The following is a 24,036-nucleotide window of genomic DNA, read 5'->3' on the forward strand; positions in this document are numbered from 1 at the left end:
AACAAGTGGTAGGCTGGACTTGACCTAGTAATTTGTCCACATCATTGGTCTGCAAAGACATCAACTCATTCAGCAAGGCTAGACCAGATGGCGCACTGGACACCTACAAAGGCAGTACTGCAGTAATTGTGGTGTCAAAGTTCGAGTAGACACAAAAAATTTTATCCTCAGAATGCCAAGCAAACTCATCATAGCAGGCTGCCAGGTACTCAACAGGACCTTTTTTGGGGCCACCATATAAAAGGCTGTGAACCACCCAGAAAAGCTCCACTGGTCGGCAATCCAAGGATATGATGCAAGTGGTATAAAAGCACTTCTTGGTCACCTTGATGACCACGGAATAGGATCACTAATGAGCTGTAAACCATGTTCAGTCAGATTTATCCCAAGTTTTCCCCCACCTATGCCCTAGTTATCTCCTAACTTGTTTCACCATCCTCAGCTCAACCATATAACAAGGAGCCAAATGGGCTCTGCAAGGAAGGACAGGACACTTGGCAGCAACTGTGTCAACCACCTGGGTCATCCCTGTGTTCCCCATGGCGACCTGGGCTTTGATAGGAATGCCAGCCATGTCAGCTGGATAATCCCCCAGAATTCTCAGGAATCCATCTGGGTCCATCAGTCTCTGGGGGTGGACCAATTTAACTGGTCCCCCAACCCTGCAGAGGGGAAAGGGGACTGAAAGTTCAAACCTCAAAAGGAAGTGATCTGACCATAACAAGGGGGTTAAAGAAAGACTTCTAACCAGCAAATCACCATCTTCCCATCCCGTTGAGAAAGCCAGATCAAGAGTGTGTCCCTTTTCATGTGTTGGGCTGCTGACATGTTGAGACAGCACCAACATGTCACCAGCCCAAGGTGGCTACTCACTGTTTAAGAGTATTGGGAAGCTTCAACTGGTTTAGATTGCAGCAGTCAGAGACCACCAAAGGCAGGGTGGAAGAAGCACTCCAAACATATCTCCCCAACATATCTGCTGGTTGCTAATTCATGTATAGGCACAGTTCAAAATGCTGGACTTAACCTTTAAGTTCAAAATAGACCGGGACTAGGATACTTCACAAGCTTGCCTGAATGCATCATTCAACAATCAAGGCCCTGCTGACTTTGAGAAGTATGACTGATGAAGAGAGCACCTTTTCAACTGCAGCACCTCACTGTGGAATACCTTTCCTAAAGAAGTTCACATGGTACTTCACTGCTGACCTTTTGGCTTTTAGACCAAACTTTAGAATTTTATAACATACTTTGTGCTGATTAAAATAGCCTAAAAGATTTATTTTGGTAGCTGTGACTCAGTTATTATTAAAATATTGCTATCCTTTTCTGCTTTTATTGATTACATAGTTTTATGTAATTTATGTTATTGTAAACCATCTTGGCAATTTTCCAGAAACTATATTATATGCACAATTAATATATAGGTCCTGGATTGTTCTCTGCCCTGTGGTTGACATCATTCTGTACATAAAACCAGCATCCCTATGGGCTATAGGGCAGCATACAAATGTAATAATAAATCAATCTTTTTGTTCTCTCTGGTTTGCAATTGACTGCTCAGTTGTGAAACTTATTGCCATTTTGTAGGTTCATCCCCTGCTCCACTAATTATCTATTCTACAGCCAGATAAATAGTTCTGTCTAGCTAGATCTCAAATGCATCTGGCCAGGTAAATAAGGGTGATTTTTAGGGCATTGTAAGAAGATGCCTTGCAGATACCCTGTGCTTTGATCTAGATGTTATTAGGTAACATGTATCTAAAGGAATTGTTCTATTTAAATTGGTTAAAATATAAGGGCCAAGGTTGCCCAGATTTGAAAAATGCCTCAGTTCTAATGGGCAAACACAGCCATTATTGTCTGTAACCTGCCAAGAGATCCATGTGGCTAACAGGGTAGGATAATCCAATAAATAAATAGTTAACTGGATTAATGTCAAACTGCTAGCTAGTCTGACGTGTAGGTGTAGATTCCAGAGATAGAACCAAATATGTCTTCTCACTAAAGCATAGTCTTGAGTAAGGTGCTGCAGCTGTTTTCCTGAGTCAGAGCCTTTTGCCTGAAATCAGGACTACGCAGTATAGCCAGTGACAAGGATGTATTAACTTTCGCAGTGTAAGAACATAAACATTGCCTTGCTGGGTAAGGCCAATGTAATATTCATCTGATCTAACAGTTCCTTCGCCTACCGGTTGCTGCCAGGGTAACTGAGATGAAGAGCCATAGAATAAGAATAAAAAGGTGGGTCGTCGAAAGTGGTCCCAATTTTACTTGCTCCCAAGAAAATGTTTAGCAAATATTCAGACTGCAACGTAATTAGCCTATAGGCATATACGCAGGATCAATGGTTAGAATTAGCTTATCACCCTCCAAATCCTATAGATATGCTGGCAGCAGACCGAGTTTTAACAAGCAGCAAAGGGAAAAAATCTCTCTCGCTGCAACTATCTTTCTCCGTATAGTTTATCATGGTGAGCAAGTGCGTGGATATTATTCCGGACCAGTAAGTAGCTCGAAGTTCAAGCGTATGGCGTCGACGACTTGATCATAGGTTTAGACGCTGCTGACCCCTCTCTCACCCAAGAAAGAACTCCATTCTATGAATAAACATTGTAAAGCGAGCGTTGCTCGTAAGCACCTCCCAGCAGGCGGAGCGAAAGCGACCGCTCGTCTCAATCAGTATATACGGATGAAGAATGATGACAACGAGCGAGAAAGTGACTCAAGGAGGAGCTCTCGGCCCGGCTACCCAAGGGCGCTAGAGGCGCCCAGAAGTTTCCAGCCGGGCAGCTGCCCTGTGTCTCTCCTCCTCCTTCTCCTCCCCCTTCCCCTCCTCTTGGCGGGGACTGCTATTTCCAGACACTTCCACCCTCTTCTGTGTCCCCTCCCTCTCTTCATTGAGCGATAAAGGTGCCCGGCCGGCTGGGGCTGCCTCGCTTGTTTCTCCAGTGGATGGCCCAGCAAGGCGGTTGTAAATCTCTCCTGCGCTTCCTAGCTCTCTAACTGGTGCGCTTTGCTTCCCTTTCTGGTGCGCAGAATGAGCGCGGCAGCTCAGACTCCAACCATGGTGCAGCCGGAGGCAGGAGGAGGCGAACGGGAACCCCTGCCTCCGGGCTGGGAGGTGAAGATAGACCCGCAGACCGGCTGGCCTTTTTTTGTTGATCATAACAACCGCACCACCACTTGGAACGATCCGCGCACGCAAGGGGACCATCTGAAGGTACTGCCACAGACGGCGTGGGCTGGCGTTCTCTCTTTTGCGCGGGAAGCCTGGCGTTGTTGGGACTTGGGAGCCGCTGAGTTGAGGAACTCCCTTCCCTTCCTTAACTTCTGTATCACGTAGGCAAATCTGAGGCGCGAAGATGAAGGTTGCGCGCATTTGCGTCTGTTTCCGCTGTCTCCGCGCCCTAGGGTTGGGGAGAGGCAAGGAGACGTTTCTCGGGGCTTAGCCGTAGCGGCAGTAGAGGGTGGCTGGAAACAGAGTAACTTTTCTTCCTCACCATGACGGGAGATGAGCAGAAAACCGGCTTTTTCGCTGCCATGGCCGTGTCTTTTCAGACCTGAGTGCATATGTGAGAGAAGGGAAAGTCCTTTTCCCAGCACGGGTCGTGTAGCGTGCGAGACTTTCTTCCTCAGTACATGGCAATGTTGTGGTGACTCAGGAATAATGCTGAAGAGAGGCCTTCAGCTCTTGGCAATGGGAGGGGGGTGGGGGAAGAGAGGCCGACAGGAGGAGGCCGAAATCTCTGAAGGGCAGTTTCCAAGGAGCTCTGCTTAGTCTTGCAACTCATGGTGGCACCGCTTGAAGGACAGCGGCCCAGCACTTCCCTGAGGCGCTATAGCAATGTGATGCGGGGGGGGGGTAGTGCCAGGAAAAGCCTCCCCCCGCGTGCTCAGTACATGGCAATGCAGTGAGGCTAGGAGCTGGCTTTTGTCTCTGACGCACTGCAGTTCTTTTTGTGAGAGTGTGTGTGTGTGCGCGCGCGCGCGCGCGCTCAATCATTTGATACCTCAGTCCTTGCGGTGTTTATATCTAAAGTTGGTTGGGTCCAACTCAGCCTGTGAAGAGTCAAACTTTTGATTTACTGAGGCGGGCTGTGCATCTCAAGCAGCGGATAGCATTAAAAAAAATTCTAGCGAGTCTAAATGGGTTTGCTTTTACTTTTAAAGTTTTAGTAAAAAACAAGAAAAAGGCTTGGTTATGGGCGAGTTCCCGGATACGCCGGTGCAAAAAAAGGACTCCCGGCTGCCACATAAGAATGCTTTAAAGACTCTCGTTGACGTTAAGTCCTATTAGGCCTGAAATATGTAAATATATAAAAACAAACGCGTTTGTCCTGTTTCTATTGGCCTATATTGCTGGTTATGCAATGACCAGATTTGTCTGAACTAGGAAGTTAACAATACAGTGGAAAATACTTGTTGGTTTTTCCTCCTATCCACTTGTAGGATTTTTAGAAATTGTATTTGCTTTAGAGATTAATCCAGTATTTTGTACAACTGGTATAAAAACCGTGCCTCTGGGGAAGACATGTACGTGATGATTAGAAGTAAGACTTGTATGGTTTGGGGAATCTTGTTGGGTTCCAAAGTCTAGTTAAAGGCATTTAAGTGGTCTTATCCAAACAATGCACTTGGCTTTCAACCTGACAGCCTCATAGCTTCAGCTGCCAGGAAAACATGATGTTCTGGAAAGCAGCTTCCAGTGTTACTATTAAAAAATGATCCAGTGCTGGTTGTCTGAGGCTGTAAAACTAGTAGCTGTAAAGCAGCTAATATTATTCTACTACTTTTAATCTAACTTTGGAGACTATCACTTTATAAATGCTCTAGGACTCAATATTTATAAATGAAGCTAGAATTCCATTAAGCACACAAAAGCACTGTTTGTTGGTATGCTCCCTTTTTAGAAATTAATTTCAAAGAGATTTGTGCTGTTCCTTTAACCTTGTATGGACATTTTGCCCTAGGAAACACTCCAGTGCATTATGCTAGTGCTAAGGTGAAAGACTGCATTGACACTTTATAAAGTGTTAGTAGTAAATGATGTTGTGTCCTCTCTCCATGATGCTTGCACCTAGCAGTTAGCAGGAGTACCACATCCTCCAAATCATAGGCTGGTTGAATCTTGCAGAGAAGCAGTGGAACCCTTATGGTTTACCTTGTCCTATACTTAAATATTGACTTTTGACTACTAGATGTAAAAATACTCTATTTTCAAACTTTCCTTGCAATCATTTTCCTTGGGTTCTATGCATAACTGATTTTGCCTTTATGGATGGCTTGGAGGGAACTTGACGATGCTGGGATAAACTTTCTGTTTGTGCTAGGCAGAAACTTACAAATCACTCCATCCACAGTTTACTAACCAGAAAATCTTGAACAACGTATGCCAATTTCAGTTTTCTAGGTAGCCTTCAAGCAGTGAAATAGGGTATTTTTTTCCCTCTTACATTTTCCTTCAGGAAATTCATTTCTTTTTTTTTTTTTAAAGCATTGTAAATGGGAAATGGAAAGTATATACAATCCAAACATGATAAACCTAGTTGGTTTAGGGCCTTGAAAATTGTTCCAATTTAAACCTTTCAAAACATAAAATGATAATATCTTAATGATATCTTAGTCAGTTGGGCATATATGTTGAGATTAGTGATGTATATTTGTTCTTCCCCATCTTCAGAATTTTCTGTGTTTCTTGGACTACGTGTAAACTAAAGTCTAAGGCTCTAGGTCAAACTTCCCCAATCTGGTACCTTCCAGATGTTTCTCATTAAGACTCCTATCTTCCCTGACTATTGGCTATGCTGACTGGGCCTGATGTGAGTTGGAATCCAAATAATCAGAATGATAGGAAATGTAGGAAAAAGGCAGGATATAAATAAATAAATACCCCCCCCACACACACACACACATCAGGGAAGGTTGCTGGGTTGTTAGGCAATACCGGAGCAATTTTGATATCGGTAAGCCATTCTGTGAGGCTCAAATGCCTGTTAAAGTGGAGGCAGTTCTATGAAGCTTACTGAGAAAAGTTTGTAAGCTATATTAAATTTGCAGACTTTATATAGTTATGTAATTATTGAATGCAAATTAATATGTTAGGCTGTGGAAGAATAACATGCACTTTTTTCTCCTTCAGATATACTATAGGAAAACAAATATAATGCATGTGAAACCTGGAACAATAAGGTCCATGTCTACTTAGGAACTTTGCATACAGTTGGTTTGGCACTTTGCCACTTGGTAAGCGGTACCCTCAAAAAGAATTGTAGTTGAGGTCTTTATGAAGGTTATATGGTTCTAAGATTTTTGTGTCTGCTGTGGGGATCGGTGCAGCTGCCATATATGACATGTAGGATTTGGATACTCTAAATCCATATGTTCTTTGGGAATGGGGGATTTGAATAAAAACTACATAGGTGGCCATGCCTTTGCTCAGGCGGCCTGATGCCTTCCAGTTATTTTGGATGTCAACTCTTGTAATACCTAATCATTGGCTGCTCCAGCTGGAGTTTATGGGAGCTGGAGTACAAAACATCAGGAAGGTATTGCTCTGGATGTAATGGCCAATGAATATCTTTAATTTGTAAAGGAAAACTCAAAATAGATGCACCAGTAAGTATGCTTTTTTCATTGGTGTACATTAAGGTTTATCTTTAATAGTAGAATTTATATCACTTAAGTTACAGATAGAATATCTTTAACAAGGGGAGATATGATGCTTCACTTACTGGGTCAGTTCACATGATCACCTCAGCGGGTTGTGGTACATGCTGGCAGCCATTTTGAATATCCAACCCCTAGCAGGGGCGTGCCAAGGTTTGCCATGTTGTCTGAACCCAGGCAGCATGGCTTGTTTGAGGGGGAAACAAGCAACAAATGACATAGTTCACATAGGGTTGTTTCTCCTCCAGAAAAGCTACCCTGCTAATCTTCCATTGGGGGTTGAATATTCAAATAGGCAATGGCAAATGCCAGAACCCATTATGGCTTAGATGATCTGATGATCATTATGAAAAGCTGGTCATTAAGAACCAATGAATTGCTGCCATGTGAAAATGCCTCCCTATAGTGGCAGTCCCACATGGCTTATGTAATGAGAAAGAAGGAAGGAACAGCTCACCAACTGGGGTGATCCTAACATGGAAAGAGTTTCCAAGGCAGTGCTTCCTTTTCCTTTTGGTGGTTACTGCTTGTGTGCAGATTATTTGTGCAGATTATTTGCTTGTGTGGAGCCAACCCATCTCATACTGAGGTTTCTCACACACATCACAGAAGTTGCGTACAGCCACTGCTTTAGGGAATCATTCAGTAGCCTTCTTGTGGCCATTGTAATGTTCAAATAGATCCTGATTTAGTGAATAGAAGTTTCCCAGCACTCTGTCTTAGATGCTTGTAACAGTGCCTTCAGAGATTCCTTCCTTTTCCAGGGTATGCTCTGGAAAATCAGGAATGGGAATCTCCCATTTCCACAGTGTGATTTGCAAAGCTAGTGTATTGACTTTAAGTGCATAGTCATTTAGGGCACAATTTTATGCAAGTTTAGACAGGAAAAAGGCCTACAACTCCCAGCATGTTCAAACCAGCTATTCTTTGTACTTAACTGACACTGGCAGGCATTGGCTGTCCAAGGATTCAGGCAGGATTTCTTCCTTGCCCTTTATGGAGATGTCAGGGTTTGATCCTGGGATTTTCTGTATGCAAAGCATTTGCTCTGCTGCTGAGTTATCACAGCTTCCACTTAAAATTTTTAACTTGCAAATAGAAATAGTTTCTGATTGTTAAACTGATTTCACAATTCCTCTGTAACAGTACTTTGATTACAAATACAAATGTAGTCCCTAGGTAGAAAAGTAGAATGGAAATTTAAAAAGTTAATACTTAATCTGAGAGATCCAAGTTCTTGTCCCCATTGGGCCATGAACTGCATTGGATGACTGTGCCACTCATACACTCTCAGCCTAACCTACTTCAGAGGGTTGTTGTTGAGAGAATAAAATGGACCTATGGGAATATAAATGCAATATGAAGATGGGAACATGAGTAATAGACAGAAATATCAGCATGTACTTAGTTGTGCTCTAGGGGGCATTGGATAGGGAAGGTGCTTGCTGGACTTTATCAATATCCCCCGCCCTGCATAATAGCCACCCCAGGATCCCCCTTTCCTGCTTTTGTATAACCGCAGTTGCACACAGATGTTTTTTTTTAATGGCAGTTCTTTGTAATCATTTGAGTAAGTTATTTTAAATTATTTAGCAACCCTTGGCAGGCTCTTTAAGATACCTCTGGTGCACCCTGGAGATGGGCAAACTGGAATCACAAAAGCAGGTTGACAAGCAGCTTTCATGATTACTAAACAAATAAAGCAGGATGGAGGGGTACAACAGCAAGCTGGAAATGACTTGTGTTCATAGTGGAGAAAGAAGGAAACTCCAGTTCTTTCTGGGATTCCTGTGCCGGGGAAGATCAGCATGGACCCACAGTGTTCTCGATGGTCTTTTGGGCATGTAGGTCCTGAGGCAATCAACACAAACTGTGGCTTATGTTGCATTGTGGGTAGTCATGCTGTGCAAGTCTCCCATTCAATTTCCCATCATGATTTTGTTCTTAACCTGAGTCAGTCCAGGGACTTTTAACTGATCTTCCTTTCAGTTGTCTTAGTTGTTCCACAAGTCTATAAGACTATGTTTGTCTCCTTTCTGGGAAGAGATCACTTCTGGTTATTGATTTTGCACTGTGGCATTGTAAGATCCTGATTATGGCTCAGTGAACATTAAAATGTACAGGTCCACTGCTCTGACCTGAGACCCATTCATGAGGTATAAACTAATAGCTTGCTAGACCTAGTGTGTCTTTCTCATTTTCAACAAGGAAAGCCCTTTGTAGAGTTATTTTAATCCTTGCTCTTAATTCTGGTGGGCTGAAGCTCTGATGCAAGGTCTCTTTATCCAGCATTTATTTCAGTTCTTTCTAACGCAGTCTTTGAGTCCAGCTTCCATCTACAGGCATGCAGGGGGCATATCTTTTAAACCCTAGGACATTGTTATCAATGGGGACACACCTAATTTTTGGAAGAAAATGGTTTGGTTCTGATTATTAAAGATGGATGTAAATGGAAGGAGAGCATAGGTAGAATCAGGCAGTTTCTGAATTGCTTTCTGAATCTGGGCCCTGCTTGCCAGCATGCTATTACTGCAACTAGTTCAGGAAATGATCACAGACTCCCAGTTAATTTGCATATGTATGGAGCAAGATAAAATTCATTGATTAAAATACAAAGGTTAGACTGTTACATAAATATATGATATGATGAACCCAGTGAGATAATAAACTAATGAACTAGATGAGAAATGAGTCAACTTGGCATGTTTAAAATATTTTTGGCAAACACTAATGAGTCCTACATTCAGTATATCCAGGCACTGACATAGCAAATGAGATGATACAAATCAAAAACACCCACTGTTTTGTTCCACATATGTGTTCTATGGTTATTACAGAGCTCATGAAAACAGAAGCATTTTGGTCACATTAGACATTTAAAAGCAAATAATACTTTGTCATGTGTGCAATGTTCTATACATGAAAAGTTCTTTTATGTGTAAGATAAATAAAAATCATAGTAAAATGACAGCAAGGCATAAAGAGAATGGGAAACACCAGAACAAAATGTGGTGGAGGTGGCTATTACTATTATGAGAGGGAAACAGGTTGTGATTGCATCTTTACACCAGCTATTCCTGGATCAACTGGGAGTCCACTTTCTTCCCTTCTTAGCCCTGTTCTAGTTATCTAATACTTTGTTTTAATAAACTAAACACTAGTCAGGAAAAATGCATGTGTTGAAGCAAGAGGTATTCAGATGAGACAAACAGGTCTGGAGACTGTTGGTTTATTGGGAAGGAACAGTGAAAAAGACCTCTGAGGAGCTATGTTTGCCCAAGCTGTTTTTTCCATAAATTGTTTTTGTTATGTTCTTTTTGTCCATTTTTAATATGAATACCCTGCTTAGTTTGCACACATCTTGTTCTTGTTAGCACTCTGCTTTTCTGCTGAAACTTAAGCAGTAATCTTGAAATAATTTGTCTTATCCTGACCCATCCCTCCCAACCTTATTAGCTTAATACAGGTTGCAATCTTGTGCTAGGAGTAAGCTCCATTGAATACAAAGGGAATGCCATCAACAGAAAAGTGCAGTTTTATGATGCTTAAGAACAATCTACAATTCCAAGAGACAGAAACATATATAAATACAATATATAACAAGAGCTGTAGACTATTCGAACAAACAAAAACATAAATACCTGCAAAGGAGAGATGCTAGTGAAGATATTCTCAAATTCATGTTGTGCATAGGTCAACACTGCTCTTTTTGTGAATACACTCAAAATTCATGACACTGACATGCCATTGAATTTGCTACAATATTCCTATGCATTTCAAGATGCTCCTAGATCAGGCAAGTGCTAGTCTACATTAGGAGTTCATGAAAACTTAGCAACTAGATTTGCCTTGTCAGTGGAAATAAGGTTTTGCTCTGCTATGCAAAAATGCTTGGAGAAATCACTGAAATATAACACCATCCTCCAACATGGACAAATCATGCAGGTGTGTAAAGCTTTTGCCTTCTGTATTGTTTCTGAAGGGACCGGCTCAGATGTGGCAAGCAGGGTTCAGAGATTTTCTTTCATACTGGATTATGCCTTCTTCCCTGAAGTCATATGAAGGATACTGTATGGAACATTTTTCTTTCTCAGTTGTACAATTTGTGCTGGCCACACCTCTGTTTATCCTACTGATAACATCAGAAAGCAACCATATCCTCTTTAACAAGACTATTCTTGTAATTCCTCTCCAGCAAGTCTTATAACATGCTTTGTTTCTCTAGTGTGTGTTTCCCTGTTTCATAACTAATCCTACCAGCAGGCCTCTGCAGTTTAGGGACAAGTCTGAATAGCCTTCCAGTCTTCCCTCTCTCTTTGTGTAATGGGGTAGGAGGGGGAGAAGTTTATTTTTCAATTTATATCCTGCCTTTTTCCTACAAAGGGCTCAAGGCAGCTTACATCTCCTCCTCCATCTTCTCCCCACAACGACCCTGTGAGGTAGGTTGGGCTGAGAGTCTGTGACTGGCCCAAAGTCACTCAGCTGGCTCCATGGCTGAGCGGGGACTAGAACCCAGATCATCTGAGTCCTAGTCCCATGCTCTTAACCACTACACCACACTGGCTTTCTACACTGGCTCTAACCACAAGTTACATGTGCACACACATGTGAGAAAGGGAGAGGGGAGAAAGATGATGTGTGGAGTTCACAATTTTACACCCCCTCCTCTGCCAGCTTGGAAAGGCAAAAATACACATGTGCATTTGAGGAGTAAATCACAAAAGAACATGAAAGATTCTTCATTGCATTCATCTGTTTTTTTCCCCTTCTTTTGCTTTCCCACACATTTCAACTCAGGAAAAGCAAAGGGGAGCAGGCAATGTAGGCAAAAGTTTATAATTCTACCAAATGGCTTGCAAAGCAAGGAGGAAGAAATATATTTAAGCAATGGAATTATCTTTACATATCCCTCTGTCTTCCATCTTAAAGTGAGGGAGAGGGGCGGACTGGATCTATAGGCCAACTATTTTCCAAACCATATTATGACCTGGTTTGCATGTAACAACCCAGAGTTCAGTATGGGTCATTGCATCTGATTACTACATGATTAAACTATGGTTGTTTATCATGAACCACACAGAATTCATGACCCAACAGTAAACCATAGACTGTCTTCCTGAATTGTAAGCTGTAGTGCAGCATTCCTATGAAATGACAACCCACAATCCAAGCAAGGCCTATTATTCAACCCATATTCTGGGTTGTCATTACATGTGAATCTGGCCCATATCTTATTTGTATTGCTTTGATAGTGTTATTGATTTTAAGCATGTTTGATCATGCAATACTTTGAGACATTTATACAGAGTGGAAAATAAACTGTTATTTAATACTTTTTAATGCTTTAAGTTTTAAGTTAGGAATATTTGGGCACTGAAATTGATTAACATGGCCTTCCCCACCCACATTCTCCCTAGAACTCCCAGCATTCCTGCCCATTGCCCAGTGTGGCTGAGGCTGATAGGAATCAAAGTCCCAAACATCTGGAGGGCACTAGGTTGGGGAAGATTGGTAAATGATGTGACTGCATTCTTCACACACATGATTTAATTATCTTACTTAGCCTGTGGTACTGCTGAGGTAAAGCAGATTTAACATACATGGCTTGGGTCCTTTGTTCTAATTTTAGATCAAGTTTAGATTACAGTAGATGCTCCATTAACCAGAACTCAAGCAACTGGCAAAATAAATAAATACATAAATAAATAAAAGAAATAATACCTTAATTAAAAATTAAAATAAAATCATTTTCTGGTGGAAATGTAAGTTTAAGCCCATGCTTTGCGCACCACATGTTTGTCTCCCAGTTTGACCAACTCACTGTGTGTAAACATAACGGTTGGGATCTATTGTTATTCAAATTTTGTTCTCACCCAAAGTATGCAGAAACAAGTCCCAAGTAAGGCTTTTGCAAAGGACTGCATACAAATGTCATTCATTCATTCATTCACAATAAATAAATGGTGCTTACCTCAAGCAGAAGATGCAAATATGCAAGAGGCTTGAGAAAGGAGAGTCATGGAGAAATTTAATGTTGGTTCATCAACAATCTATGACATTAAGGATCAGTCTCAGAAGGCAGATTTGTATTTGTCTTAATTTGCTTTTAATTGCTGTATTTCAGTATTAATATCAAGTCAACCCAGAGGTTATGGTATGGTATAGCATGGGGTATAGTATTAGTTAGGACTATTTTTAATAGTGACTCTCAAGCATCCAGAAACTACATTTATCTGGCATCTACCAATTCCCATGGGTTCCAGTTAACTGAGAGTCTACTGTATTTTGATATTTATTTTTTATGTAATGTATTTTTATAGTGCTCTTTAGGGGGGAAAACCCTCCCCTTGGGCACTTGACCTGAAAAGAAAATACACAAACAATTAAGACATAAGTAAAATGGATCCAAACAGTTGTAAGAATAATAACCTTAAAAGGCAACAATATTTTTAAAACAACAACAAAGAGTCACTGTGACAAAAATATGACTAAAAGACTGTGGATAATATCAGGATCTTTGTCTGGTACCAAAAGGAAACAAGGTAGATGCCTGGTGAACAGCTTTAGGAAAAGCATTCCAAATCAGAGGTACTATCAGAGAGAAGGCCTGGTCACAGATCACCATTCACCTGACCTTGGACAAGATCTTAACATGCAGTTAAATGTTAACATGTGTACATGCACTGAAGAAGTGTTTACTGGGAAGTCCATACTGAAACTCACGTTGCTACATAATTTAAAGACGATGCACATAAAAATTATCACTTTTCCAATATAATGGGACATTCTGAGAGACCAAGGCTATGAGCCATGTTTTTACTGGTAAACTGTAAACTCTATGCTTATGAATTTAGCTATTTTTATTAAAAGTACTAAGGGTTTACTCTTAAATTGTCTGCCCTTGGTGAAGGTGCTTCTGCTGTTTACTCCCATATTGCTTATTCTAAAATCAGTTTCTCTCTCAACACAAAAATAAGGTGGTTTTTGTCTTTCCCTTGTTCCTATCCTGCCATAACGTAATTCAAATGCTAGTTTTCTTATTCAAAATCAATAATCTTGAAATACTCAGTCTTTACACTATTCTTTTTTAAACAGATCTAGGCTCTTTGGTTTTGAATGTTCAAAAATGTGGGCTGTATAACTCTCCTTGTAAAAGAACAAAGTTTATATACTCAGTTCTTTCTGTAATGCTTGTGTAACCATTCCTATCTTTTCAGAAATTTCTACAATCTTATGAAGAAGGTGGTAGAACTTATCTGGCAATAATCTTTTAATCTGACATGTCACTTTTTTGTCACCTACTCTTTGCGTTAGGGTACATAGGGACATAGTATATGTAAACCACCAAGGACTACTAAATAATTAAATTAATAGAGTTTGGAAGACAAAGGAATCAAAGAAACTTAATATTATTTTTACTGTATTGCAACAGTTATACTCATCAAAATGTTTGACTGTTATTGATATTGAGAATGACATAATGAAATTATGGTTCATTTTGTGTATTTGAACAGAGCAAATATAGGCACTAGGTTTGAATTCTAAATTCTCCAATATGATGTGATTGTACCTCTCAGTAGCAATAATAATAATAATAATAATAATAATAATAATAATAGAATATGTATTCATGCTATTCTTTTAAATGGTGTCACCACTACCAATATAAAACATCTATCTGATATTTCAGTATGCAATAAAACTTCACCCTAGGCAGAAACTTAGTACAAGCAGTCTTGCTTGTTGTATCATGTTTTCAGTTTTTTTCTAAGTTTGATAGCATATACACAAGAGCTCCAGAGAGAGAGGGCGAGAGAGAGCGCACGTGATCCTGCAGTTGGCTTTGACTCCTTCCAAATGTCATAATGCAGGAGAAAATTCAAAGGATTCACTAACAGGAAAGAAGACTTTCTAAGGGACTGTTTGTTTACTGACAAACATAAACAAAAGTTTGCTTTTTAAAGAAGTCATGGGAATTTATTTTAAAATAAAACTATACATTTCAAAATTAACTTGTCATTAAAATTAAATCTTAATTTAATAAAAGCATGCTAAAGCAAGTCTACACTTTTAATATCTCCAAACCAAAGTACTAGCATTCTGACAATTCCGAGTCAGCTCTTCATTGTAGTGATATAAGAATCTTCCCTTTTGAGGTCAAGAATTAGAAATATGGCAAATGTTTGATGGTTGTTATGCTGTCTTCGAAAAAGCTAGTTTGATCTGAGGGCAATTGTAAGTTTTCATCTAGGAGGGCTCAGTCACAGACTTACTGAATAACACAGGAAATAACCATAGTTTCCACTGTAAAGAAGGGGGGTGAGTGGAAGATCTCTTGATCATTGTACTGAGAATAATGGTTGTGAAACACTTCAGTACTATCAGTACCTTTTGCAAACTGTTTGCTTGGAAACAATTTGTCAGTGATCTGGGGTGGATTTTTTTCCAGTAATTATTTTTTTCCCCACAGAAGTTAGTCTGTTCCTAAATGTTACATAAAATTCATTGAGTGGGCAACGATGGCATATCATGCACAGTCCATTGGTGTGCTAAAATTAGTGTGTCAACAGATTTCAGTGATTTTGTTATTTTTCTTTAAGTTTAAACTTACAATATAGGAGGAAGTGCATAATATGGACTGGTTTGGAGGTAATACTTCATCATAATTTAGCATTATTATTTCAAAGCAAGCATCTGCCTTTGCAAAGTGGTAGGCTCAAATACTTTCCCAGCTCCCAGAATAAGCCAGAAATTAGTTTCACGGAGGTAGAATTGTGGTTTGTCATTTTCATGCTAAATAAATAAATAAATAAATATCCAGATTTGAGATTGGTTTGGCTAAAGTTTCTATTAAATCAAGGTTCCTAGTTCACATGAAAAAACAAGCCATGAATTGAAGTGAATTAGTGAACCCTAATTTAAGTGAAGTTGAATTCAGGCTTATTTCTCCTTCCACTTGTATGGGAAAAAGAGAGGGGAGGGAGTGGTTGAACCTGGGCACATTCTTGCTCATGATGCAACACCACAAACTGGCCCATTTCATTTTTATAAGTATGCCAATAAAAATAATTTGTGTAAAACTAATATTTAGGCCATGTTTAATCAAATACATGATTTCAGATACTTATGGCTAATGGGAAATGGGGTAATTTTAAAGTTTTGTTTATTAATTATGTCAAGTAGACATGCTAACTCTGTTAGGGACATTAGAAAATTTTCCAACTTATTTTTCCCTGGAAATTACATTTTGCTTGTTTTCTGTCTAATAAATTGGGCTCTTAGGTTGTACTTAAGACCTTTGCATGGTAGCTAGAAGAAAGGAAGAATTGCTTCCATATTCTTGACCAGGCAAGGAAAGTTTTATCAGTTCAAAGAGCTGATCCTTGGACTTTTCAAATTGTTGTTGTCCCACCAATAAGGCACATTATTTGTGTTGGGGTAATTTGTAGTTTAGTAGTAGATCAAACGTTTTGCATGTAGAAGGTCCCAAGTTCAACTCCTGGCATCTCCATTTATCCCATAGCCACCTTTTTCCCAATAAAAATGATTTCTTGTATAAAAGCCTGATTGGGATGGGGGATGAGACCATCCTGTGTAGTTCGGCTCCTATTGGATGATATTTATCCTGTGAGCAAAAGCAGTATTTGATATCTGATCTCCCTTGGAAATTCATCTAGAATGTGGTCTCAAAATAGAAAGGCCACTTCAGGAAGAGCTTCATTAGTGGACTTAAGGGAGGGGGGGATCTCTTGTACAAAGTTATGTTTCCATCCTATGTAGAAGTGTAGTCTCATATTACAAGCATACCTAAGCTCAAGAGTCTTTATTTTTTATTTTCTGAATAGATTTTCTTTTGATCTTCCTACTCATCCTTCCTTTCTCCCACACTTTCACTCTCACATTATTGCAGTGAATAAATATGTACTTGGTCTTAGGTAGATCCATTTGAATCTACTTTCAAGAAGATTCTGTAAGCAGCAGTGAAAAAACAATGCTAACATGGTCTCCTTATCACTAGGGCAGGTAACTTGATGTCCAATAGATGTTTTGGACTATAACTCCTATAATCCCTGACTATTGGCCATGCTAGATGGGGTTGATGGGAACTGCAATCCAGAAACATTCCAGGGGAGTAGAATGCCTTATCAAATTCTCTTCACTTAGGTGTTTTAAATCTTTATGAGCTGTCAACTTTGTTATGGAGATCAGCCAACTTGTATGTTTTTTATGGAAATAATGTGTGGAAATGTGAACCCTGGGAAACCACTACCTAAAGGGAAAAAAACCTGTTGTCCCCTATTTCACATACCTAAATTGATGTATGAGGGCATTATGAGGATATATATCAGGTAGTACAAAGATGGCTTGGGGTTTAAATAGAACTACAAAAGATTATGCAATTGTGTCTAGCTGATCAGGATTGACTCTTCACTTACCTTCTTGGGCTTTAGAAGCCCTAATCATTCTTCTATCCTATTTGGTCTGTCTCTTCCAGCACAGTACTTCACTTATGTCTCAGCCCTTTGGAGACATTTGCCCCCAAGCCAATTGAAATTTCACTACCTCGTCAGTATGGACTTTCACTGTCCATCCACATTTTAATAGAGGGCAGTTTGCCTTTGGAATAGTTGTGAAATTTCCATGAAATGCAGAATCAGTTTCTCCTGAATTAAAACATGTGTCATCTTTGCAAAATGTCTGGTGAAGAGTTCTTATGTAACTGAATATTGTATTGAACCAGTACATGTTTGTCGAATAAAATCTAATCCTACCTGTTTTTCCTGTGCATTGTCTGAGCTTTCCTTCACTATGCTGTGTGTACTCTGCAAATCATTAGATTGAACACAGAGTCCTCAGCACTGATACAGGAGAATACCTATACCCAGGTACAGGGCCCACAGTATTTCTATTCTTGGTTGCCAAGTCAAAACTTGTGCTTTCTAGGGCCTAGTTGTGCTTCTTGTCATTGACCCTCTATTGTGTGTTTGCATCCAATCAGAGACAAACTCCTGTTCTTTTTAACACCTTATTTTTCATGGAAGATAGGGAGGTGGGGATTGCTGTTGTTTTGGGCTTCAAAGGCCTAAAACAACTGCAAAAACCATCTGCACTCCTCCAACACTTCGAACTTGGGAGCTGAGGGGGGAAACAAGGGGTCAGTTTTGGGTCACTGCAGCCCCTAGCTGCCTTTCTCAGAGCCAGAAGAGCCATCTACAACTTAGCACGCTCCAGATATGCTGAACTATAATGTCCATCATTGCCATATAATGCATGAACTATATTTGCCATCTAGGCTGAGGATAATGGGAATTGTAACTCAACAATTAAGGAGGGTGCCAGGTTGGAGAGGGCTGATCCAAACCTCCTGTGCCAGCTTCTTGTGCTGTATCAGCCAAAGGTATTTGAACTTCAGCATAGGGTAATGGTTACTTTTAATTCATTTAATGGCTACTTCAGCATTTAATGTTGAACAGAAACACTGTACAATATATGTATATTTCTGGGAGAGCAACTAGAACTTTGAGATTTAATGTAGGAACTCAAAAAGCTGTCTAGGTACTAAATCAGACCATTGGTCCATGCTGACGGGTGGCAACTGTTTTTGACAGGAGGCCTTCCCAGCTCTACTTAGAGATGCAAAGAAATGGATCTGGAACCTTTTGCATGCAAAACATCTGCTCTACCCTACTGAGCTCCATCTTTTGGCATAATTCCAGTTCCTAACACCAGTGGTGCCTGACACCAGCTGGAAGGCACATGGAATGGGGATGAATCTGGCCAGCTCTCCACGTCTTGCATCAAGTAGTACACTGTGGTAGCTGATCCAGTACAATTCTTTGCATGGCCCTATAAAGGTAAAGGATTAGAATGTAAGTCACACCAATATGTTATCTTTTAAAATATCTTCACCAAACATAAATTTAGGGCATAGTCCTTTGGATGTTTAGACAGAAAAACATCCTAGCAGAACTTTATCTAACTGTGCACATTACACCCTAGCATACTGTAACAGATAGTGTAATCTGTTAAACAGCTAAATAAGACAACAGTGTAAAAGTATAGTTTACAATATATGATTGACTATCCCAGTGTTAATTGTGAAATACGTTTGAAAATACTTCTCCAAACTATTGGGAAATCAATGAGAGTGTGAAATTTATATTGGCTTAATAACCAACTTCATTTCCCAGCTTATGTAATTGTATTATATCAGTGTCAGGTTAGAATGTGACCTGTTGTTGTTGGAATGTTGTTAAATCAAAGGCATCCCAGTGGAAACATGAGGAATGAGTTTTGATGTCTAGATTGGGATTATTTGGTGGCTATTTGTACTGAATGGTAAAGAGCTTAATTTCTAAATCTATACTGTGGTATCTGTTTATTTGTCTAGGAAGGCCAATCAGCAAATGGTCCATCTCGAAATAGTCCAAACCAGTCCCAAGTCAGAGATGGAAGCATAGTATACCCAAAGCTTCGTGCTGGCTACATCCCCATTCCAGTCATACATGAAGGTGCAGAAAACAGACAGCAGCCCTCGTTCTATTCTGGCTACCTGCCTGGCAAGCAACAAGTGAAGGCAGAAACCATTCCTACCACAGTGTGGGCCCCGTCACCTGGAAGGGGAAATTTTGTCCGTTCACAGTCCCCTGCTAGAGGACTTGCAGAAGCTGCACAGACAGATAAACAATGCGGACAGACAACAACAGCTGCACCAGCCCAAGTAACCCCCTCTCATGGATCTGAGGTAAGTTGACAGAATTGCTGTGGTATGTTTTGCATTGGAATCTTTGCATGGCTTAGGATCTAAATGATGGTGTACAGCTGAGATTCTATTCACTGCTCTCAAAATATTACAAATTATATTCATATACTTCGCATATATTTTGAAATGATCGTCAAAAGCCTTTTTTTTACCTCTAGCAACATGTATAAAAACAACTTTAAATGAGTTTACAATTGTAAATGCTTTCGGTTAAATTTATAAGCATGCAGAATATCATTCTTTTCTTGGATAATGACCTGTTTTGAAGGAGATGTGTTCCAAATTTCTGAGAACACTAGAGAAGAACCTACTCTGTAATATGTGTGCCTTGGATTTACTGCTTTTACACATATATGGAGCTAAACAGTGTTGAAAATGATGCTAATTGGAGTTGAATTTCTCTTGTAACTAAATTGCCTCAGTACGTAGACTCCTTGAATCACTCTGAAAAAGATATAATGAAACTACAGGCATGTTTCTTTTGCCAACGTAGATCAAACAGCACAAATCTGTAGTAATAAGGAGGACTGTACCTGCTGTATAAAGTGTCAGAATTGCTATTTTATGCCAGATTGCATCTGATTCTGGCTGCAATACAGACAGTATGCAAAGCAATGCCAGAAGGTGGATGTTGGCTATGTATTCATCTGGCAGGAAACAGAATAGACATTGGACGACATTAGTAGTCTTATGCTGCATTCGTTTTATAGACAAGTAGGAATAGATAAAACCACTAAAAGAGTTAAGGTATAATTTTTTCTCAGTTTATTTGACTATCTAATATAATATCAGTATCTCTGTAGCTGGCTTGGTGTCCAATTAGCTGCAAAAATATTACTATAAATAAGAGGGCATTAGTGCAGTACATGGACAAGTGCAGTATATTCATATCCCACTAGCTTTATATATGCGACAGTTAATTTTTTAATTTTTTTTATTTAACTCCATTCACAACTACTTCCTGCAAATAATTTAAAGTAATAACAGAAACTAATATAGAACAAAGTGAAAACAACAAGTTCTTTAGTGTTGAGTTCTCTAGAGTTTCCAGATTGGGGCAGTGGAAGGACTCATAATGAGCTTTATTAAGATGAAAACTTGCTTCCAAGTACATTTTCTTAGACCTGTTACTTTGATCCTTGGTAGCCCTTTAATCCCCAACTAAGAAATACTGCCAAACATGACAGTGGACATTAATCACTTTTTTCTCCCCTCAGCAGCCTCCATCACCTGCACGTTCTGAATCACCAACAGTTTCCCCTCAGCCATCAAGCAGGCCCAGTTCGGGAAGCCACCAACTCCCTCGTGGATATATTCCTATCCCTGTGATCCATGAGGGAAATGTTCCGAGACAACCATCGCAAGCCTATCAGACTCAGAAGAAACATTACCCAGCCCAGCAGAGTGATTACCAAGCTCATCAACCAGTTTACCATAAAATTCAAGTTGATGACCGGGATCAGAAGCCTCAGCGTGCACAATCCCCACTCAGAGTGTCACAGAGAGGTTCAGCAAGTCGTGAAAATTCACCAGGACGAGTCCAGTCTCCAATTCCCATCAGAGTACAGTCAGTCAAACCTCAGGTAGATATGGTAAGCCTATACAAGTCCCATTTTCATTAGCAAATATTCTTCAATTTTGTGGGGGAGAGGTCGTATTCAGAAAAAGTTTTCAATCTGAACACTATAATCCATTAATTGACATGTACAGCCAACTAATGGTTTCACCACTGATTTAGAATAATATTTATTTATTTGTTATTTCTAAATTCTGCCTTTTTTCCTTTCAAAGAACTCAAGCTAGCTTACATAATTCTCCTCCTCTCAGACTTTATCCTCACAACAATCCTGTGAGGAGGGTTGGGCTAAGAGTCTGTGACTGGCCCAAAGTACCCAGTTGGCTCCATGGTTGAGTGGGGACTAGAATTCTGCATTCTTAACCACTACACCACACTTGCTAGAATTATAGCTCTAGTTTATAACTGAAAAGGGTGACAACCTGGGCTCTGTCTTAGCTATCAGATGGATCTTAACTTTCTTTTCTTTTGTACACTGTGAGAGGAGGGAAACAATAATTATAATAATGGAATATTGTGGAGTTGAACGAACATCCTGGGATCTTAGTGATAATGCCAACTTACTGGAAATGTTTCAATTTTATATACTATTCAGATAAATGAGCTCAGTAACTATACATTTACTCTGCAGGTCAGGAGTAGACAATCTTTTGAGGGTCCAGGGTCAGCAAGCATTGCCAGGTCAGGGGCTGTGTACATGTGTGGACCCATACATCTCAATAGGTACAGATAAGTAGATTTAAGCCCTACCTTCTTTGCTCACCTAGATAGAGCACTGGGGTTTAAAGCTTCTCCCACACCAAGCAGTGCCATCTGAGATTGCTGTATCAGTAGCTCCATTCGAGGTGAAAGAGACTTTAAGCTCCTGTCCCTCAGTGATTCCCTCTGAGATAGCTCTTTTCCCACCACTAAAGCCTTTTCTTTCACTATAGCACTGGAAGAGGGGTAATTTCCCTGAAGCTGGTGAGCTGTGGGGGGAAAAGTAGTTGAGGCTCCCCTGGGTTTGCGGGGCTGTATTTACCCATGGAATGTCTATGCCTTCTGTAGAACATGTTTCCCTACAATTGCTCTATTGCAGTTTCATTCTTCATTCTTCACATTTGCAGATACACATTTTTTCCTGTTTATTTTTATATTTCTTTTTTCCTTTCATATTCATAGATGGCTTTTTATCAGAACTGTGGCCTGTTGGGTCAATATTTTAAGAAGTGCTTGTTTGAAGAGATGGTAGAAAACCCTAACACACACACACACACACACACACACACACACACACACACACAGAATGATCTCCAAAAGTTCATGTAGCTGGAAGTACTGACTTCAGTTTTGTCTTTGTATCTTAAATTCCTGTGCTTGTGTTTTTGGTTGATGTAGATTACTAATTAGTATGGTGTTCTCCTTCATCAGGCACCACAGCAACAAATGCCAACTCAAGGATCATCACCAACTCTACCATCTGATGCAAAGTTTGAAAACAAGATAGGCCCTTCTGGAACCGAGTTTCCTGCTCCATCCATCCCAATTCAAATCATTCGTGGAGACAGAGAAGCAGATACTAAGCCATCTCCACAGAAACCACCTATCGTATGTAAAGATGTTGATAGAAAGATTCCTTGCCCTGATAAAGCTGCTCCTGTAGAAGAAAAATCTGCCCCACGAGAACACGAACTACAGAAGACTTCAGAAGTTGAGGAGCCTCAGAAGCACCCAGGAGTCTTGAAAGTTGAAATTATACTAAACAGAGTACAAGATCTGGAGCAGGCAGTTGATTCCTTTCAAGGTAAGAAAAATGACAAAAATTATTTAATGATAGAAGAGTATTTGACCAAAGAGCTGCTAGCCTTGGACTCTGTGGACCCTGAAGGCCGTGCAGACGTTCGGCAGGCCAGGAGAGATGGGGTACGAAAAGTCCAGAATATATTGGAAAGACTTGAACAGAAAGCAGAAGATGTTCCAGAGCCCATTCAAGGGGATGGATGTCAGCCACCATTGTCTGACAGTAATCCACTGCCACAGGAAAAAATGGATGTCGACCCTAAGGTGGAGAACGTTTCTAAGGATATAAGCAATGAAAATGGCAGACAGCAAATAAAAATGGAAATGGATCAGCCTGAATGTAAGGAAGGAGTAGTCGCCAATCTTGCTAAAGAAACAAACACATCTGAAAATGTGACTGAACCATAGCCATAGGCAAAAAGTAAAGTCCTTGGACTCTTAAGTTAAAGTGTGTGTTAAGTGAATTTTAACTTGCATGCATTTCAGCAGCTTTGCACCAATTGGTTTTTAATAAACATAGCAGCTTGGAACACTGTAAACACTCAGGTGGGGCAGATGTGGGGGACATAAGGAAAATACATTTAGCCTATATTCTGTATATTGCTCGGAGGATTTGCTCAAAGAATATCTTATAAAATGGCTGCTTTCAAGCCTACCAGTGGGGGGAAATGTATTGGGTTAATATCTGCAAGTAGTGTGACTTATGTAAAATCATTACCTAACCACATCAGAACAACAAATCCATTTTTAAAAGGACACTCCTAAGGGAAAAAAGCAAAACATTTCACTATTAGGCACTTTATATTATGATGCCTGGAGAGTGTGTTAAGAAACCATAGGGGTATTTATATGTGTTGAGAACTTAGCTCTATATTTTAAATGGGAAAAGAAATAAAACAATACTGCAGAAGCCCAATGAACCTGTGTGATTTATAAACTGGAAAGCTGCCTCCATTTGTAAACCATTGTTTGTTTTTAAAAATAGATTTCTCATCATACTCCATTCATATTTTAGCAAATGCCTAGTTAGAGATGTTTTCTAGTCAGTCCATGACTTGTCAGGCTTACATGGTAACCCTGGGGGGCGGGGGGGGCGGGCGGGGGGGGAGGTGAGAGAGAGATATTCAGAGTTGGACAACCAGGCAATCAAGTGTGTAAAAAACACAGAAATAGTTCATCTGAGCATCCAGGTTTTTCATTTGGCTCAGGGTAAAGATATAAACCATCATTTAAACTAAACCACAATTTA

At 40.0% G+C, this 24,036-nt stretch overlaps 1 protein-coding gene and 1 long non-coding RNA gene across 4 annotated transcripts; one reads left to right on the forward strand and one right to left on the reverse strand.

Moving 5' to 3' along the window:
* Positions 1–2,850: 2,850 nt before the first annotated feature.
* Positions 2,851–23,703, forward strand: BAG3 (BAG cochaperone 3). 3 transcript variants are annotated; one of them, XM_044439934.1, is made up of 4 exons: positions 2,851–3,223; positions 19,061–19,414; positions 20,650–21,015; positions 22,419–23,703. In XM_044439934.1, exons 1-4 carry the CDS (start codon positions 3,041–3,043, stop codon positions 23,193–23,195), a joined length of 1,680 nt encoding a protein of 559 aa, XP_044295869.1. In that variant the 5' UTR covers positions 2,851–3,040; the 3' UTR covers positions 23,196–23,703. The 3 variants fall into 3 exon arrangements, with proteins under 3 accessions (XP_044295869.1, XP_044295859.1, XP_044295850.1); XM_044439924.1 differs by having other exon boundaries at positions 2,854–3,223; positions 20,653–21,024; XM_044439915.1 differs by having other exon boundaries at positions 2,858–3,223; positions 20,650–21,024.
* On the reverse strand, positions 9,235–19,065 carry LOC123028322. The gene is made up of 2 exons (XR_006415662.1): positions 12,641–19,065; positions 9,235–10,717 (listed from the first exon to the last, which is right to left on the reverse strand). It is a non-coding gene; the product is annotated as an uncharacterized LOC123028322 (long non-coding RNA).
* Positions 23,704–24,036: the final 333 nt, after the last annotated feature.

The sequence above is a fragment of the Varanus komodoensis genome, unplaced genomic scaffold (assembly GCF_004798865.1).
Source record: "Varanus komodoensis strain SLA01 unplaced genomic scaffold, ASM479886v1 scaffold1, whole genome shotgun sequence".
NCBI classification, from domain to species: Eukaryota; Metazoa; Chordata; class Lepidosauria; order Squamata; family Varanidae; genus Varanus; species Varanus komodoensis.